At 61.3% G+C, this 18,787-nt stretch overlaps 1 protein-coding gene across 2 annotated transcripts in view; it reads right to left on the bottom strand.

Moving 5' to 3' along the window:
- Positions 1–54: 54 nt before the first annotated feature.
- Positions 55–18,787, bottom strand: part of SH3GL1 (SH3 domain containing GRB2 like 1, endophilin A2) — a 32,318-nt gene continuing 13,585 nt past the window's right edge. The window contains exons 2-11 of one of the 2 annotated variants that reach the window (XM_079916754.1): positions 7,775–7,874; positions 5,766–5,834; positions 5,360–5,432; positions 4,384–4,527; positions 3,868–4,001; positions 3,555–3,713; positions 3,091–3,194; positions 2,293–2,417; positions 2,067–2,126; positions 58–1,635 (exon numbers count right to left, since the gene is read on the bottom strand). In XM_079916754.1, coding sequence (XP_079772880.1) covers positions 1,439–1,635; positions 2,067–2,126; positions 2,293–2,417; positions 3,091–3,194; positions 3,555–3,713; positions 3,868–4,001; positions 4,384–4,527; positions 5,360–5,432; positions 5,766–5,774 — 1,005 coding nt within the window. In that variant the 5' untranslated portion in view covers positions 5,775–5,834; positions 7,775–7,874 and the 3' untranslated portion in view covers positions 58–1,438. Of the gene's footprint in view, positions 1,636–2,066; positions 2,127–2,292; positions 2,418–3,090; positions 3,195–3,554; positions 3,714–3,867; positions 4,002–4,383; positions 4,528–5,359; positions 5,433–5,765; positions 5,835–7,774; positions 7,875–18,787 lie in introns of both variants that reach the window. The other variant, XM_079916753.1, reaches the window with a different exon arrangement.

Below are 18,787 nucleotides of genomic sequence, written 5' to 3'. Positions count from 1 at the left end.
GGCCCCACCCTGGCTGGAGACCCCTTCGAGAGGGCCCACCCTGCACCACAACCAGGCAAGAGACTGTAGAAAGAGACATTTAATACTTTTTTAAAAAAAATCAGGATTACATTTTGATCTGCCCTAGGCTGGGATGGCTGTCTCTCCTCCAGGTACTGGTGACCAGGGGCCTCTTGGAGGAGCAGGGAGGGCCTGGTGTCCTTGGGGGCTTTACCGGGTCACCAGAGGAGGGGAATGTGAACCAGGCCCGGGGTCCCCTGTTTAGCCAAGTTTTGGATTAGGCAAGAGGGGAAGTGGGTGCAGGGCTGGGGCCCTGCTGGTCTGGGCAGCTGCCTACCTTGGTCTGGAGGAGACGGCCTGGGCCACTGTCCAAAGAGGGTATGGTGGCTGGCTCACCAGGGTGGTGCCCGTGACTCCCCCAAGGGTCCCAGCAGCCAGGGGTCTGGGAACATTCACTTAACAAAGCCTTTGTGCTTGACCGTCCACATAGTGGAGGCTGGGCTCCCGTGGTCGCATGTATGTGTGTAGGCTGGGCTCCCGTGGTCGCATGTATGTGTGTAGGCTGGGCTCCCGTGGTCGTGTGTGTGTGTGTGTGTGTGTGTGTGTGTGTGTGTGTGTGTGTGTGTGTGTGTGTGCACGCACGTGCACGCTGGCAGCTTGTGCCAGAGATGCTCCATGTGCTTGGCTTGGGATGCGGTGGTGGGCACGGGTGTTTGGGGCTTGCTTAGTGCCCTGCAGGGGGGAGATGGCCTGTCTTTAGGGGCCCTGGCTCCTGAGAAGCCCAGGCTTGTCTTTCCCCAAGTCCCCAGCCAGAAGAAAGGGGTGAAACCCTTCCAGGAAGGTGGCATCTGTAGGCACTCAGGGGCCTAGGGAGCTCTGGAGGGGGCTGGTAGTGTCCGGGGGGAATTTAAAAGCAGGGTGGCGAGTCTCAAACAGGGGTCTCGCCCAGACCACCCCATCACACCGATGTTCAGTCCTATCCCGTTAAGGGCAGGTCTCCGGGCAGGGCTGGATGGAGGTGGGAGAGGATGCGTATGCGTGTGTGTGTGTGTGTGAGTGAGAGAGAGAAGAGAGGAGAGAGAGAAGGGGGGCCCACCTTGAGTTACCAGTCCCTGGAGGGGTGGGAGCAGTTAGTGTTTCTAAGAGCACCTTAGTGTGAGCCTCCTGGGGCGGGGCGGGCGGAGCTGGGGGGGCAGAGTTGTGAGCAGCAGGAAGGAGGAACACTGCCCAGCCCCCAAGACGGCCACGTGGAGTGGGGAAGGGAGCCCCCACCACCGGGGGTGAGCACTAGTGTAAACAGGGGCCCCGCTGCCCTGGGGCTGGATCAGGCCCAGAGTGGGCCGCCCCGCAGGCTGTGAGCACTGCCCAGCTGCGGGGGCCCGTGGAATGCAGAGATCTGGATGGAGGGGCGGCGGGCCGACACACCATGGAGACGCGGTCACTGGGGCAGCGGCACCAGCACCTCCACGTAGCTGAGGGGGAAGAAGCCAGACTGGCCGTGGAGCATGCCCTCATACCAGTTCTCGTCGATCTGATTGGTCAGCGTGATGATGTCGCCCTCATGGAAGCCCAGCTCCCCGTCGTTCTCAGGCTCAAAGTCGTACAGGGCCTTGCAGCTCGGCTGGTCCAGGGGCGCTGGGGGCGGGGGGAGGTCCAGGCTGTCACCTGCCCCTGTGGGGGCGCAGGGGGATGTCGCCTCCTCTCCCCTCCCCCCCACCCCTTTGTCCTGCCTACTCACTGCTCCTTGCTTTCCCCCAAGGAGAGCCACTTTCTCCCCTGTGGCCCCCACTGCTATCAGGAGGAGCCAAGTGACAAGGGGAGGGAAAAGGGCTCTGTGAGTCGTCACCAAAACGCTCCTGGGAGGAGCTGGGGACACCCAGTGGCATCAGGGTGATAGTGACCAGAAGCACACAGCTCTCAGGGTACCACTTGGAACAGAGGGAAGCCCAGCTCCACTTCTACCAGAGAAGGGGTGGAGAAGGACCCTTGGGGCACAGATTAGCAGGCGGCATCATAAACCGAGGCAGGGGCACGGGGCAGGGCCTGGGCCCCTTGGGGACACTCACGCATGCTCCTGCTGCTGGAGGTCCGGGTGGGCTTGTCGGAAGATCGGAAAGATGACGAAGCTGCTTGCAGACAAAGAACAGAGGTGGGCTGAGAATGCTGGCGTGGGGCCTGGTGCCCATCCTTGGGGCTCCTTGTGCAGAGAACTGGCCCTGCGGTTGGATGGGTGGTGGGCTAGGGGCTCCCCCGAAGGGGCCTGGGGCAGAGTGGTGCCCTCTCCTCCATTACCTGTGATCTTGGGGGCCGTGGCACAGGGGAAGCCCCCGTTGGACTGCTCAGGCTCTCCGAGGTCCAAGGGCTCCCGGGGCTTGGGCTTATACTCCCGCTTGGGGCGCGAAGAGGCTTCGCGCATCCTGCATGTGGAAGGATGCCTGTGAGCGACTGCAGGGCACCTGTTGAGCCCTCGCGTGTCGAGGTCAGGGAACAACGCCTCCAACCCCAGCTATTTATGCTGCTGCCTCGGGACTCGGGATGCACGTGGGAGGTGGCGAGAGGGGGGCCCCCAGGCATATCTCCAAGGCTGCCTACAGGCCTGATCCTACTGCACCCAGAAGGCTCCTCGGCAGTGGCGGCTGGGGAGCTGGTGCCCAACAGATACCCACCCCTCACCAGGGAACCACCGCCCACCGGGGCTTCCCTTCTTAGGCCCTGGACGCTGCTGACTGCAAGATGGCCCTTGGAGACAGGGAAAGAGAGGAAGGGGCTCCCCAGGGGCAGGGCTGGCCAAACCCTCTCCCCACAGGACATCCCAAGCCTCTCCTCTGGGGACCAGGATGAGCATGATGAGGTCCTGCTCCCTCCTGGGACCCCCGCCCCGACTCATGCAGCCTGGGATTCTTTCTGAAAAGGAAGTAACCCCGCTGCTCTGGAAGGAACGTGTCACAGTGGGGCTGGGTTGTCCAGGGGCGGGGGCGTCTCACGGGTCCCCCAGGGCTGCCCTGGCAGCCGCAGCACCCAGCCACCGGGCCTCCCAGCCAGCAGGGTGGGCCGGGGCTCCCGCGGGGAAGGCCAGGGGGCCAGGCCCACCTTCGCTTGAGCTTGTCAGCCAGCTCATCCAGGATCTGCACAGCCTGCCGGTGGTAGTCCAGTTGGGCATCCACCAGGGCGGAGAGCTGGCTCACCTGCTCGATCTGCAAGGGACCAGCCAGGGCTGAAGAGCTGCCCTCCTTCTGGCCCCCATCTCTGGCTGCCTCCTGCAGGAAGCCTTCCCAGATTGTTCCAGACGTGGGCCCAGCCCCCGCCTGACCCTTGAGCTGCAGCCGGAGGAGGGTGAAGGGCCTGAGGAGACCCCAAAGCCTCAGTGGGCCAGTGGCTTCCTGTGGGCCTCCTGTTCCCCCTTCCTTCCCTTCACACCCTGAACAGGCTGCCCACTGGCACTGGGAAGTGGGCACCGCCGCTGGGCTCGTGTCTCAGGGGCTCCCCCAGAGTGGTCCCCGGCAGACCGGTGTGGTGGGTGCACGCGGGGAGGGGCTCAGGGCCTACACACGTACGTCAGTCTCCAGGAGGTTGTGCATGCTGGTCTCGGCCACCTCCTTGGACTCCTCAAACTTCTCCATGGCCTGGCGCAGCTCCTCATCAGGGATCTTGCCCTGCCGCTTCTTCTTGTAGTCAAAGTCCAGGCGGCGGCCCTCCAGCTTCTTCAGGTGGTGCTGGGGGCCGGGACGAGGGTCACACCGCGTGCCTGGGACCTCGGGGAGGGCCACCTGATGCCCTGCAGCCCTTCCCGCTGGGAAACCTGGCCTGGGCTGTATGTGTGGGGGGAGGGGGTAGGAGCGAGGGTGGGCCTGGAGCGGCCCCGCATACCTGGATCTCCTTCAGGTCCTTGTCGCACAGGTTCTGGAGGGGATCGATGAAGTTCTGCTTCACCTCTATGTCCAGGGAGTCCTTCACCTCAGCCAGGCGCTTCATGGACTCCCCGGCATCCAGCAGGGCATCGCCTGGGGAGAGGATGGGGTGGCGGAGGAAGCCGTCACAGGAGGCCTTGGCCTGCGCGGCCGAGGCACACCCCACGGCCAAGGACCTGGACACCAAAACAGAGAACGAAACAAGGGACCCTTAAGTCTGACCAGGAACCACGGGGGCCGGTGGTGACAGGTGTTCACGAGCCGCCCTCCCACCTCTTGGAAGGCACCCAGGTCCACCGTGGGCCGGGAGGGTGGCTTTTGCATGGCCGTGATGCTGTAGGCAGCCCTCGTCCAGGGGACCAGCCACCCTGGAGAAGATCCTCAAGCTACGGGGAAGTGCCAGCCTGCTGGCAGCAGAGACTCTGGCCCCAAGCTCTCAGGCCCGCCCCCGCCTCCAGCCTCCCCAGGGCCTCACCGAAGTTGGACTCGCCGCCCAGCTCCTTCCCATGGCGGATCATGCACTCGCCCAGCAGGCCCTCCGACTGCGGGTAGCCAGGGTTCTTCACCTGCCCTCGGATCTTGGACACCGTGTTGAGCATCGTCAGCTTGGCCCGCGAGGCTAGAAGAGGGCGGGGCCGGGTGGGTGTGGTCTCTCAAGGAGCCACCAGACTGCCAGCTGCCCCCCTCTGCCCGGGTGCTTGTTTATTTCTGAAGTGCTCCCTCGGCCTGAGGAACCAGAGCGTGAGAAGAACCTCCTGAAGAGACGTCCCCCCGCTGCTCTGGTCCTCGTGCAGGAGTACTGGCAGTGGGCAGGAGAGGGGGCCAGCTCCTCGAGACCCCCAGAGAAGCGGGGTAGGCAGGTAGAGGTGTGGACAGGCACAGGTGCCCCAGTGCAGACCTCTACCGGGGGCGGGAGGTGAGGGGCGTGCCTGCACCTCTGCCAGCTCCAGTCTGTCCTCAGCGAAGGCCTCAGGTGGACACAGCTGCTTTTGCTGCCTGTCCTGCATCCTCTGCCTTTCACTACAGGAACCAACATTTGGATTTTTCTCCAGGAAAAGTCCCTGCCTCCCTCTCAGCCTCGGAGACCCCACCTCATGCTCCAAAGACAGGCTTGTGGCTGGGGCCTGGCACCTGATTCAAATTGGTCCAAAGAGTTGACTGGGGGGAAAAGATGCCCTTTTCTGCTGGGACCATTAGCTCTAAGGATAACTTAAGGCTAGGGTTGCCGTGAAAAGCGAGAGCTGACAGATAAAGCAGAAAGGAAACGCATGACCCTGAAGACATCCTTTGGATGCCTGGATCCAGCCATGCCTGAACCTGCCTAGCCCTGGGCATTTCAGTTCTGTGGGCCCACGCACTGCTTCTTCATGCTCCGGTAACCAGAAGATTCTGGACTGACAAGAGACCCGAGGAGCTGGGGGCAGACCCCTTGCAGCTGGCTGGTGCCCTACCTGGGTTGGGCTGCAGATACTCGATGGTTCTGGCCAACACTTCTGTCACGGCCTTGCTGGTAACATCCACCTTCTGTAAAGGGAGTCCACGTGTAGGGTTTTGAAACCATCAGGGCGTCTGAGGCCAAACCAGGAGCACCTGGACAGCCCTTGCCCTGGCCCCAGTTCCCCAACCGCCTCAGAGCCCACGCAAGAACTGCCCGCTGCTTCTGGGGGCCGCCTCGCCTCCCTGCCTCCTTGCTGTTGGCTGTGCTGTGCCCCCGCCACTGCCTGCTCTGGGCTAGGGGGAGGCCTGCGACCCGCCTAGACCCTTCCGGTAGGTCTCGCCTCCCCCCGGGTGCCAGGGCCGGGGCCTATGGGGGCTGGTAACACTGCCAGCGTTAGACAGGCATCCCTCTCCTGTTACCTTCTCCATCTCTTTGAAGTCATCGTCCAGCTTGGTCCCTTCAGCCCCTCCGACCTTCTCACTGACCAGCTGGGGAACAAAAGGAGGGAAGAGAGTGTGAGCCTCAGAGGAGGAGGGCGAGGGCTCAGGCATCCACGATGGCTTCCCAGGGATGCTGAACGTGGCAGCCAATGGCAAAACGGGAAGCCAAACGAGCTCCTGCTCCAAACCCACATACTCCTGCAAACCCAGGGCCGGGGGCTCCTCCGGCCGGAAGCCTACCCTGGCTGCGCCCACCTGGTCAGGCTGCGCTGGCAGCTCCGCAGCCCCCAAGAGGGTCCCCCACCCCTGCGGAGTTGTGCAGACTGTCCAGGCACCCCTCACAGGGCCGCGGGGCCCACACCCGGACGGGGCTGCTGTGGTTCAGCGAGACGCCAAGGCTCACGGAAGCCCCTTCGCTCAGGGAACTGTGGCCTGCCTTTCCCACTGAACTCCTGCCTCTCTGCGAAGGACTCTCGGGGACCAAGGGTCTGCACGCGCCAGGGGCACCTCTGAGAGGCGAACAGGTCCTGAGGCCAAATGAACATGAGGACTGCCATGGGACAAGCGCCGAGTGGGAGGGAAGACCTGCCCCACACGGGCCAACTGTGGTGCCCAGAAGTCACTTCTTGCGTGCACGGGTGTGAACACACACAAACACACACACAATTTCCTGGTGGCCAGCAGCAGTCTTTGCCCACTTGTCAGGACCGCTCCCGGGGCTCCTGAAGGCACCCTAACCCTAACCCTAACCTGTGTGGTCTTGGGCCATCAGCTTTACTGGGCCTCAGTTTTCACCTCTGTAAAATGGGGTGACAGGTGTGCACTCACCAAGCTGTGGCCAGGCTGCCGTAGGCTGCTGTGTGCAAGTGTGTGCTCTGGGGTACTCCTGCGACACCCATGCTGCCCACACCGATGACTGCTGTTACTTTCCCCACGCATCTTGTTTCTCCAGGGGAACCACAGAACTGTAGGGCAGACCTAGCCTATAGGCCTTTATCCCTGCCTCTCCCCCCGGGGGTCAAGGGGAGTCTGGGGGGAGCTGCATGCCCCTGCAAGTCAGTGTTCTCATGGCAGCTGCACCCCGGGAGCCCAGGAGGGGATGGGGCACAGAAAGGAAGCAGGGCTGGCTCAGGGCCCCTCCACCATGCACCAGTATCTGGGGGACCTCCAAGGGCAGGCAGGGGCTGCCCTCCCATTTTTGACTTTATAAGGAAAGACCCTGGTCTCTCCTAGGTGTTTCTGGGGTGTTATACTTTATTTCATGGGGCAGTTTCACTTCTTTTGATTATGGTAAAACAGGACGTTCTCAAATTCAGTGGTTGCCAGAGGGAAATGAGTTAGGTGTCTGATGTGAGACAAGACACTTCTGGTGAACTGAAAGGGTAGCTGAAGTGCTGGGGCTCAAAAACCACACTTTCCGGGCCGAGGGCCTGCTCAGTACAGGGGACATGGGCGCCCCCAGGGAGCAGCCCCTGCTGGCAGGGACTACATCCTTTCTCTGAGGGGAGAGGGCACAGGCAGACCCCACAGCCTCTTCCAGGCCCTCCAGGAGTGTCACCTCCCCATCTTCCCTGGGAGCCCTCTGACAGCTCCCATGTGGGGCCTCCTTGCTCTGGCACCTGGGGGGCTGTGCTGGGAACATCTGGGTCCCTACCAGTCTCCTTGCCCTACCCCCACCTGGGAGCTCCAAGCTCCAGTCCCTCAGGCTGATTTGCCCCAGGTCCCTTCTCTCCAAGGCCCACAGTCCGGAACTGGCACAAGTGGATGAAAGGATGACAAAAGGCCAAAAGGGAAAAGTGGGAAAAAGCAAGCCACATGCCAACCACAGCAACAGCATCAGCAAAGGGAGGCTGTGCTGAGTGCTGGGCTGTGCTCCAGAGGAGGGGCCTGGGGAGCCCCCAGGAGGAGGCCGGAGGGCGGGGAGTGCCCCATCTGTGTGGGAGGCCAGGACTCTGCCGCTCAGTCCTGCTCGGGGACCCCGCACACACCTTTTCGGGGCCGGCAAGAGCAGCAGCACCGCCATGGAAGTAACACCTTCACGTGTAGCGTCTGCATCCAGCACTCCCCACAACTGACGGTGTTCCCCGGCTGCGGGAGAGGAAACTGAGGCGCAGCCCTGGCAGGGGCCCCGCGGGCTGAAGCCCACTCTTCTCTCTGCAGCTGCCGCCCCCCCACCCCCCACTCCGGCCCGCAGTGCAGAGGGGCTGGCCTCGTCAGCCAAGGCACCCCCCCCGGGGTGGGGGAGGCAGCAGAGGGGGTGGGTGAGCGCTGCCCACTCCCCGGCAGGGCCGTGACCACGGCGGTGTGGAAATCATGGCCTCCTGGGCCTGCCCAGCTGGGTGGGAGCCTGAGTCACCAGCAGTGGGCCCACACTGGCTGCCACTGTGAAACCCATATGGGTGCCTCCCTGGGGGAACGTGGGGCCCAGGCCAAGCCACGGCCCCAGCCACCCCCGCCAGGTGACAGCCAGGGCTGAGGGGTCGCTGTGGAGAGGCTGCGCTCGGCCAAAGCTGGCAGCGGCCTTCGGAGATGAACTCGCTGTTGCCCGTCACACGGGCCTCTCAGATCTCAGCCTGGCTCCCCACCTGCACGCCTGGCTTCACTTCCGCCCTGGCAGGGCGCTCAGGGACCGTGAGTCCCATGAAGGCCCAGAACAGGGTCCTTTCTGAGGAGGCCAGGCAGCTGTCTGGAAAAAAGGTACACGAGTGGTTCTGAGACCAGCCACCAGGTGGGACTGCTGAGTGACTGCTGCTCTGTGACCCTCTGAGCGCGGGCCTTCCTGTGTCTGTCCGTACCCTGTGATGGCGGCTCTATCGAGGTATTGCTGGCCTGCGCACGACCCACCAGGGACTGCACACCTCTGCCCCGCAGGAGGCTCCCTCTGCAGCCTGTCCCTCTGGCGGTACCTCTCCGGGAAACTGCATGAGCCAACCCCCCACCGTATGTTTGGTCTGACCTATGTTACTGCCCTTATATTATTTCTAACCTCTGAGAGGAGCGTGCCCTGCTTGCAATTCAGCCTGCAGGCGCCTCCAGGGCTCCAGCTCCAGGTCCCCCTCAGTTCAAACTGCAGCTTAGACTGCAGAGGTGGTTACTACCAGCCAGAAAGTGGAAGGACCCCAACCTGTTTGCTTCCCCGTGTGCTGACCCATTCGGACTGCTCCGCCAGCGACGGCCCCAGCCCAGCTCCCACCTGGACTCTGAATGGTCAGATTTACGACGACACGACCCCCAAGTGACTGCGACAGGCAGAGGGCACCCACTTCAGGCTCTCACACAGAGAAGCAGTGGAGCCGTGTGGTCTGAGGACACCTGCCCCAGGCACCTGGAAAGTGAGCGAACTTGGAACGGAGATGGGGCTTCATCCCTGAGCACCTACACGACCTCCACCCATGCAAGGCACCCGTGGGCACTCATAATAAAGACCACTCGGAGAAGGGACTGTTCTCTCAAGGACTGGCGTTCTTCAGCCTTCTAGCCTTGGCCATGTTTGGAGAGGAGCGAGGAATCTGACACGCGGGAGAGAAACAAAGAACGCGCAGTGGAACAATCTGAAAACACAAGACATTGTATGCCAAGAGCCGGCAGGACAGCCGCTCCAGGAGTCGAGCAGAGAACAGGAAGGCAGGAGAACCTTCTTTCCCCCAGGGAGGGACGTGGGGACGAACGGCTGCCCCAGACCAGGCAGGCACGCTGCAGTGGCCCCTCAGGGGCAGCGGAAGCTCGAATCCTGCACCAACGGGAGGCCTTGTAATTGAGTCATCTCAGCGGGGAAACCTGATCAATATGATATGGAAAATAAACAGCCGATCTGCAGGCTCGGTGACCGGGGCAGACGATCCACTTTGACGAATTAAGAGCTTAAGTAAAAAGAGCAGCAGGAGGAGGCTGGCACAGAGGAGCCGGGAGAGAGAAGAGCAGGGCTGCTCAGGGCCTCGCAACGCAGGATGGATGCTCTGCACGTCCTGCTCAGCACCCTCGCGCCTCGTCCAGCCGATATGCTCTGTGGGGCCGCTTGCCACGCTCCAGGTTAACAGCGGAGGTCCCCATCCTCTCCCAACTCCCCCAACTCCCCTCCTGCCCTCCGCCTGGCTAACTTCTCCCTGCCCCCACCCCGTGCTACAACAGAGCAGCCCCCGCCTCTCCCTCCCTCCTCATCAGTGAGGAGCCCAGCGCCAGGCGGAGGGGGCACGCGTTGGGGGCAGCTGCTCTCGGGCACTGGCTGGAGAGTTGGACTAAAAGGCATGGAAGGACTTCCCTGGTGGTGCACAGGAGTTAAGAACCCGCCTGCCAACGCAGGGGACACAGGTTCGAGCCCTGGTCTGGGAAGATCTCACATGCCACGGCGCAACTAAGCCCGTGCACCACAACTACTGAGCCTGCGCTCTAGAGCCCGCGAGCCACAACTACTGAGCCCACGTGCCACGACTACTGAGGCCACGTGCCTAGAGCCCACGCTCTGCAACAAGAGAAGCCACCACAATGAGAAGCCCGTGCACCACAACGAAGGGTAGCCCCCGCTCGCTGCAACTAGAGAAAGCCTGCACGCAGCAATGAAGACCCAACGCAGCCAAAAATAAACAAATAAATAAATTTATAAAAATAAAATTTAAAAAAGAAAAGAAAAAGCGATGGGGGTGAAAGAGCCTTGGGGTCCAGGCCCAGCCGCCCTGCTATGCGGTCCCGTTCCGGCCATCCTCGGGTCTGGGCCAGTGAATGCCCTGTGGCTGAGGCGCTGTGACCCAAGGCTGTCAGGTATGAGCACTTCCGGCTCCAGTTAGCGACCACCGTCGGGAGGGGGTGGGCAGGCCCGCTACCGGCTGCCAGGGCAGAGGCTGTGCTGGCTTTGAGGAGCGCCCCTCTGGCGAGGGAGATAAGAACAACAGAGACACAGTGATAAGAGCTGCAAGGGAGGTTTAAACACGCCAAACATGCTCCTGGCTGGGTGAGCTGCGGGGGCCAGTGCTGTCCAAGCTGGACCTCAAAGGGCAGGGTTCCAGCAGGCAGAGCCTGGCCAGGCAGGCACATGGTGTTCTGGGTGAGACCCAGGCTCAGGGGCACAGGGGCTGCCATTCCTGATCCTCCACGTGCCAGGCACTGTGCGGGCGCTTTGCATACATCCTGCCATTGATTGTCACCCCTCTGCAATGACAATGCAGGGACCTGCACACCCATTCTACAGATGAGGAAAACCCCGGGGTAAGAGGTGGAACAGCAAGGCTGCGAGCTGAAAGTGGAGAAGCTGGGAGCTGCGCCCAGAGCTGTTGGACTGGTCGGTCCGTCCCTCACTGCTCCCCGCAATGCAGGATCTGCCAAAAGGGCACGGGGCCTCCGAGGCTGTGGGGAGGAGGCAGACTGCCTGTGTGCAGAATGCCCAAACGTGGGAGGTCCCGGGAGGCAACTGCAATGACTCCTGGGCAGGGCTAAGAAATTCCTGAACGGGGAGGACGGCACAGGGACGGGAGGGAGCGACACAGGGATGGACTCATTCACCTCTACATCCCTTCCAATTGCTACTCCCCTTCCTGCTGGCCTCCCAACACTTGGGAGCCGCTTGCCAAACACCTCAGAGCAGCCCCTTCTAGTTTCCTTTATGGTCTTCTGTCTCATGACTTGGAGAGCCCACGACACGAGCAGAGCCCAGGATGGCCTGCTACCCGGCCGACACACGAAGCCGCTGGCTTTCTCGAGTCTCCTTTCTCTGCTTGGGCCCTGGGCCCCTGACTCAGAGCTGCTGGCAGACACACCAGAGGGTGCACTCTTTGGCTAACTGACGCCCTTTCTGGAAAGGCGAGCCAAGGGTGCTTCTGGGGAGGTAACGTGCACGGTGCACTGCCACGCTGAAGCCTCCTGTCCGTCCCTGCCCAGAAACCTCCAGTGGCCCCCGTGTCGGGATGATTTCCAGAGCCTGGGCCCTTGTGAGTACGAAATGCTTGCCGACGGGGGCGGCACTTGGACTCCAGGCAGCTTGGATCCCACGTGGCTCTGAGAGTAAAGGCCACAAGGTGTGGGGCCGGGCCACCGCCCTAAGGGATGAGGGAGAGGTGCCACTGAAGCAGAGGCCACAGAAACACTATTCATACCCAACTCCTCAGCCCAAGGAGGCGGGCCAGCAGGAAGCCTGAGGGCTCTGGCAGCAGGAGAGCTTTCATCTGTGGCGGGTCTTTAGTAAATATCTGTGAGCTGATGGAGAATAAGTCACCACCCGCTTTGTCAAGCTCCGCAGAGGGAAGTGTCCTGACAAGTCAGAACTTCCTTCAGCATACCCGGAATTCTGGAATTTTCCCGGTTTGCTGGTACCCTTCATGCCTCCGGGCACACACTTCCTCTCCTCCTAGGGATCAAAGCTACGTGGTTTTAAAAAGCAGCTCTGTGAACGGGAGCAGTGGAAATAATCAAGCAGGAAAAGGCTTCTGAAGTTACTTCTCCCGTGAAAACCCCCAGTTGGGCACCACGACCACCAGGTCTGGCCCCAAGGGGCAGACACAGGCCCACAGACGCCCCTCCACACAGCAGTGTGTCGGGGTGTATCTGGAACCCAGTTCTGGCAGCACAAAAACAGCGGCGTTGAAGCCCAAGGTGTTCTCTCAGCAGGAGGGACGGCCCCTCTGGCCTGAGGCCAGCAGCTGAGATACTGGCTCAGAAGCAGAACCCCTCAGGTCCCCGAGGCTGCAGGCACAAGCCAGCTGCAGGGTCCCCCAGGTGGTGGCGGGGGAAGCGTTTGGCTGTCTCTGTGGAGAGGAGACTGGCCAGGGGGCCTGGTCTGAGCTAGCCTCTTGCAGTCTGAACCCCCCTGGTTCTCTGCCCCCGCCCCGTGGTGCCCCTCCCGCCTCCCTGCCCAAACCTTCCCAGGGCTGGCTTGGTGGGCAGCAAGCTGAACGCCATGTGAGTCCCAGTGGCTGCTCCCCTGCGTGCCACATGCTGCTAAGATGAGGGGGGGAAACCGTTACATGAGAAAAATCCCCTCAAAGTCACGTCCGGCTTAATCTGAGAGTCTGGTCTGGACACGGCACGGGCAGTGGGAGCAAAGCAGGAACCCGTCGTCGGAAAGAATGGACTAGGGAAGGCAGCAATGGCACGTGGGGACAGTCGCTCAGTGACTGTCAAGGCAGTGACGAGCTGGGGGACGGCGGTCCCGAGATGGATTGAGGTGTAGCCTCAGCATCGTCTCAAAGCCCCGACCTCTGCATCTGCAGGCTTTGTGGGTCCTGGTACCAGCAGCCAGAGGTTCACCCAGGGCAGACACCCAGAGAGCTGCCCCTTCAGCCCCAGGCTGATGACCAAGTTGCCAGACCTCCCACTGCTGTGACACTGCTTTCCCGATGGGGCCTCAAACTGGCTTTAAGCACCCCGGATCCGTCACCAGGGCCCCTGTGTGTAAACCAGGCCTGCCCTGCCCTGGCTCAGACTCTCCTCACTTTTCCCCAGGACCCCTCCTGGCTGCTCTCCCCTCGGCCTTGCTGGGCCTCCTGCCCACGGCAGCCCCCGAGAGCTGGGTCCAGAACCCTCTGTGTGTCAGGGTCTGTGCCCTCTCCAGCTCCTGCAATCCTGGGACTGCTCCCCTCCTCCTGCAGGGGCTGGAGGCTGAGGCCTGGCCTGACCCCCCGTTAGCTTCCCACGCGCCCGTGCTCATCTCCGAGCGCAGGGACCCCGTGTGTCTTGCTTTCCGCCATCACCCAGCCCAGTGCATCTGACCAAGCACCCAGGCCCCTTACTTTTGGGGGGTCCTCTCCTGGCCTCGCAGAGGAGTGGCAGCTCAGAAGGACCCAAAGTTGGAGGAGGAGTGAGGGGCTGGGCAGACACGGGTGGCTGTGCGGTGCCTTTCCTGTTGCCTCAGCCCTGTTTGAGGAAAATGCCTCCCTCACCCCGAGGTGACCCAGCAGTCCTTGGAGATGGGGTGACAAAGAACTCACTCCCTGCCTGGCCCGACCTCCATGTGGAGCTCAGCTGAGTGTCGGCCACAAGGGCCCAGGCTGGCCAGTGTTTCCCCTCGCAGCCTGTCTGGCCAGAAGCCACAGGCCTGAGTGCCCTCCCGGTGCGCTGTGGAGGGGTGGGCACTTCCTCTGGGGACCAACCCCCCGGCCCAGAGCGTTAGCCCGGGCTCAACTCTAATGATGGTTGGTCCTGGGATTCCCATTAAAATGCCGAGTTCCTCCACAAGAAAGCAGAAGCACTTAACAAGAAGTGTTCCCTGCTTCCATTCATGGTTAACCAGTTCCCCAGGTCATCTGGCAGAGTCTGGGGGAGGAAGTGAGCCCTGCTGGGTGCTGGGACAGGTGTGGAAAGCAGGCTTCAAATTGAAGCACTTCTGGCTTGTGGGAGGAGGTAGGACTGCTGGAGGGGAGAAGGGACCGCAGAATGTGCATCTTTTAATGTTTCTATGAAACGCAGCAGAGACTGCATTGTTCCTTGGACCCGCGGCCTTGCCAGCCCTTCTGTCAACCTTGAGGAAGGGATGGAGCCCCAAAAGGAAGAGATAGAGCCATTGGGGACCTCCAGCACCCATCTGGCCCAGCTGCAGCCTCTGGGCAGTTATCTCCACCTTATAAATGGAGCAACTAACACCCCAGGAGGCGACCCGCCTTTCCCAGGGCCAGGCAGTGTAGTGTAGTGTAGTGTGTGTGTGAGACCAAGCCATACAGGAGGGGTAACTGGGTGCCCAAAGTCTTAAACCACCTTGCTCTGGAGGCTGCCCTGCATCTCCCTGCGTTGCTTCCTCATTTTCAAAGACTGGCCAGGGCAGTCAGGGTGCTGTGGAGACAAGGCCCAGCCCTCAGGATCCGGCCGCAAATCCCACCCCTCCCGCTTGGCTGGGGAAGCGTCCCAGCAAGTGTGAGGCCACATCGCAGCCCCTGGGAGCAGGCGGTCAAGAGGACCACAGCTGTTCCTGGACAGTGACAGTGGGGGACAACCACCCAGGATGACACCCTACACCACACCAAGTGCACGAGCCTGGAGGCGGAAGGCGTGCGTTGGAGGGCCGACTCTGCCCTGAGCCTTCTGGAACTCCAGTCTCTCACACGATACCCACCACTCCAGGGTGGCATGAGGCCACAGCCCCTGGAATAGCACAGAGCTTTCTATGAATACCAGTGGCACCCCGGACCGGGAGCTGCTCAGGGAGGAGGACACCAGTCACACACAGACCCCTGCGCAGGACATGATGCAGCTCATGTGGGGGAGAAGCAGACGGGCCCTGCCCCAAATGTTATCGGGGGAGGTGAGGGCCAAAGCCTCAGGGCCTGGCTGAGGAATCTGGGCGGCAGACTGGGGTGTGGGCTCAGGACTTTGCCTCCTCCAGGACACAGGGAGGGAACAAGCCCGCTGAACAGGGGCTCTCAGGGGGGCCTGATCCCAGCCGGCACCCCAGGCTGTGCCGAGGGTTTTTACCCAACGACCGAGAGGCCAGCAATTGCTTGAGGCTCATCTCTTAGGAACAAATCTCATCTGGAACTCTTGCCAGAGCTGAGAAGCCTGGGTATAAACCGGCCTCATGCATTTTAATTTCTCATCTCGGGGACAAGGCAGGAAGGCTGCATGTCACACAACCAGGAAAATCAATTTCAGATGAAAACTCGTAAAAAGAAACACCCAATCCACAAACAAATGAGGTAATAAATTCCCGAGTCCTGCCGCGCCCGCTCCGCACCACTGACCGCGTGCTGTGCCGGGCTGTGCGGTTGGGGAGCTACCGCCCGCAAATCCCCTCTCAGGGCAGCACAGCAAACTTCTGTCCCCACAGGAGAGTAAATGAGGTGTCCTGCAAACTCACCTTTTGTCAATGGCAGAGCTGACGCAAGAGCAGCCCTTCAGGAAGAGACAGGAAACGGGACTTGGAAACCCTGCGAGGCGCACAGCTGTGCGGCCTCCAGAAAGCACCGGAACAGACCCTGTATCCAACACCATCACCACAGCCTACTACATAAGAGGCTGTAGGCACCAGGTCACGAGTCTCACGGAGGGCCACGTGTACCCCAACAGCACCAAGCTAAGGTGACAGAACGATCTAAAAGCCCAGGGCCCCGACCTCCTTAGAACACAGATGCTATCCCCCCATCTCTACGACCACTTCCATTCTGAGACACTTAACTAATGTGAAGCCACCTCTTCGAGGAAGCCCTCCTGATTCTCCATCACCCGCCTCCTTACCCAGGTGGGAGTGACCTGGCCACTGGCCACCTCTCCCAGCACACTAATGGCACCTCCTCCATTGAGGCCAGAACCCCCGCCCCCTCTGGACCTCACCTTGGACCAGGCTCCACAAAGGCACCCACCTCACCCCACGTCAGAGCCTCTGCCCTGCTGTCCCTTCTGCCCCAGACTTTCCCGTGGTTGGGTCCTGTCCATCTGGTTCCCCCCTCCCCCGACCCACCCGTCACTCATCCTTCTCTCAAGCCCCTCTTTTTTGTTTACAGCCCTCCTCCCACTGGACTGTGAACTCCAAGTGAGTGACCCCAGCACTGCTGTACCTGCACTCGGAACGGTGTCTGAGACTAGGAAGTGCTTAGTCGATACTTAGCGCCCCATGGGAGGAAGGAACGACCTCACAGGGGTCTGACCTCATGGCGCCATTCCATAGTGGCTAAGCACTGGGAGGGCTGCAGACCCAGGAGCCGGCCGGATGACAGCACCCCCTACCCCTGAATCCCCAACTTTCCTTTGCGTCGCTTATGGGAAGTTCAAGTTAGGCGGCACTCTGCCTGGGGGCTGCCAGTCTAATTCCCCACTCTCCACCCAGGGTCTGCCCACAGCTGGCCCCCTCACCAGAAGGTGAAGGGAAAGTTTGCAAAGGAACAAAATCTGAGCAAGCTGGGCCCAGGCTGGCCTGCATCCAGAGGACCGCGCTCCCTGTGAAAGGCACGTGCCTGCAGTTTGGGAGGACAGGACACGGGAAAGGAAGGCTGACAAGCAAGCAGGCTCTGAAGGCCAGAGGGAAATGGCCCCCAAATGGGCCGGGCTGGAGCCGTAGGGGCCGCACATCTAGGTTCTCCAAGGATCATCGGGGGCGGCCTCTCGGGGAGGGCAGAGCTCGGCCTGGGCGCTCCTCCGAGAGAGCTCCAGGAAGAAGCTCTGAGTGGGCGCTGAGGAACATACCCTCACCTGGCTCCACGGCTCGCCTGTCACTCCAGGGCGGCGACACCAGGTGACTCAGGGCCACTGAGACCAGTTTCTTCAGGCGTGGCTACCAGAAGCACCCGGGTGGGTCATGATCCCAGGACAGCACACGGCAAGCCAGAGGAGGTGACGCCATCCGCCCCTCTCGGCACAGCGGACCAGCCCCTCTGAAGTTTAGCGACGGGCACTGCGACACTAGGCCACGTGTTAGATGCCGGCACCCTGTCACCCTGCACGGCCGCTCCTCTTCCTGACCCCCACCCTATTTGTCCAGGGGCACCTGCCCTTCTAACCTGCAGAGTCAGTCCTGGAAACCCTGAACTGGAAGGAATCTCAGCACACAGATGAGGAGATCAACAGGGGCCTGCTGGGGCCAGGTGGGCACCAGAGCCGCCGCTCCTGTCCCCGGCTGCGATCCATCCTGCAGTGGCAGAGGGGGTGGGCCTTCTCCTTCTCAGGACGCACATCAGGCCTGGCGCACACGCTCCCTGATGTTACTGCCTGTAACTACCCCAGTGGTGGGTGAGCACCCGACTGAGGGGTTCCCAGGGACCCCGCCCTAGATCACAGACAGAGAAGAGCAGTTCTCAGGGGCCGTCTCCTCCGCCACAGCTCACCTTCATTCCAGCAACAGCTCCTGGGAGAGCCTTGCCTCCCCACCCAAACACACCCTGTCCCCAAACACTGACTTCCCGTTGGCTGCCAGCTGCTGTGATGGGGCTAGTAGAGCAGCAGGGGGCCTGACGCCCAATAGGTGATGGGCAATCAGTATTTGCTGAGATAACGCAGACCTCGCCCTTAGGAGCCCAGGGGAGAACACCGCCAGTCAGGTGTGTCAGTAACAGGCCAAAACAAGGGTTTGCCCAAGAGGTCCTGAGGCAGGGCTGGGGTCGCAGGGGAGCAGTGGGGGTGTGGACCACAGCATGGGGACTGGATCCGGCTCTGTCACCGCACTGTCACTTAACAAGAATGTGGACCCCTCTGAGCCTCTGTTTCCTCAACTGTAAAACTGGGTGCTGATGACGACCCATGATGACACAGGTCGCTGGGTCTCCATTGTGTGTACAGGCTCTTCACTGCGGGGCTTTTCTCTAGTTGTGGCGCACGGGCTTCTCTAGTTGTGGCATGCAGGTTTAGTTGCCCTGCAGCCTGTGGGATCTTAGTTCCCCGGCCAGGGATGGAACCCGCGTCCCCTGCAGTGGAAGGCAGATTCTCAACCACTGGACCGCCAGGGAATTCCCTCAGCAATGCCTTTTTATGTTGATTTTTCCAGGAGTAAAGCAGCCCTGCCCTCGTCCTTGCTTCTCCGCTGTCACCGTGTGACGTGTCTGGTGCTGCCACTTGCTGAGCTAGGAGCCGTAAGCATATTCAAATCTCTCTCCATCTGATGATGATGGTCTAGTAGCCAGGGCCTCCCCCCACACCCAGGCCAACCTCTGCTCCCCTAGAAGGACTGAGCCCACAGACAGGCGGTGTCCGGACTCCCGGACGAGGAACAAGAACACAGTAGGGCAGGCCAGTGACCCGGAAGCCCCAGCACTGGGGGCTTCGCTCTGCTGCCTGCTGGGGACAATCTGCATCCTCCTCTCCCTTCTCCCTCCCGTGTCCACATTCAAAGCCAGGGTCCAGGTCACCTCCTCGTGAGTCATCCCTGGTTTCTCCGTACAGGGCGCGTGTCATAGGACCCTGTGTCACCGTATCTGCCCTATTTCAATCGCTCAGCCACTGTGCGTGTCTGGGACACTCTCCTGCCCTGAGCTTACCTGCTCCATCAGAGCAGGATGGGGCTGAATGTCTGGGGTCAAAGTCAGCAGGCCAGCTCCCCACTTGAGAAGGTTGCCCTTATTCATTCAACAGATATTTATATGTGCCAGGTATAGTAGAGG

Source organism: Stenella coeruleoalba (assembly GCF_951394435.1).
Source record: "Stenella coeruleoalba genome assembly, chromosome: 3".
Classification (NCBI taxonomy): Eukaryota; Metazoa; Chordata; class Mammalia; order Artiodactyla; family Delphinidae; genus Stenella; species Stenella coeruleoalba.
Note: the sequence above shows the minus strand (reverse complement) of the source record. Positions and strands in the feature narration are given on the sequence as shown.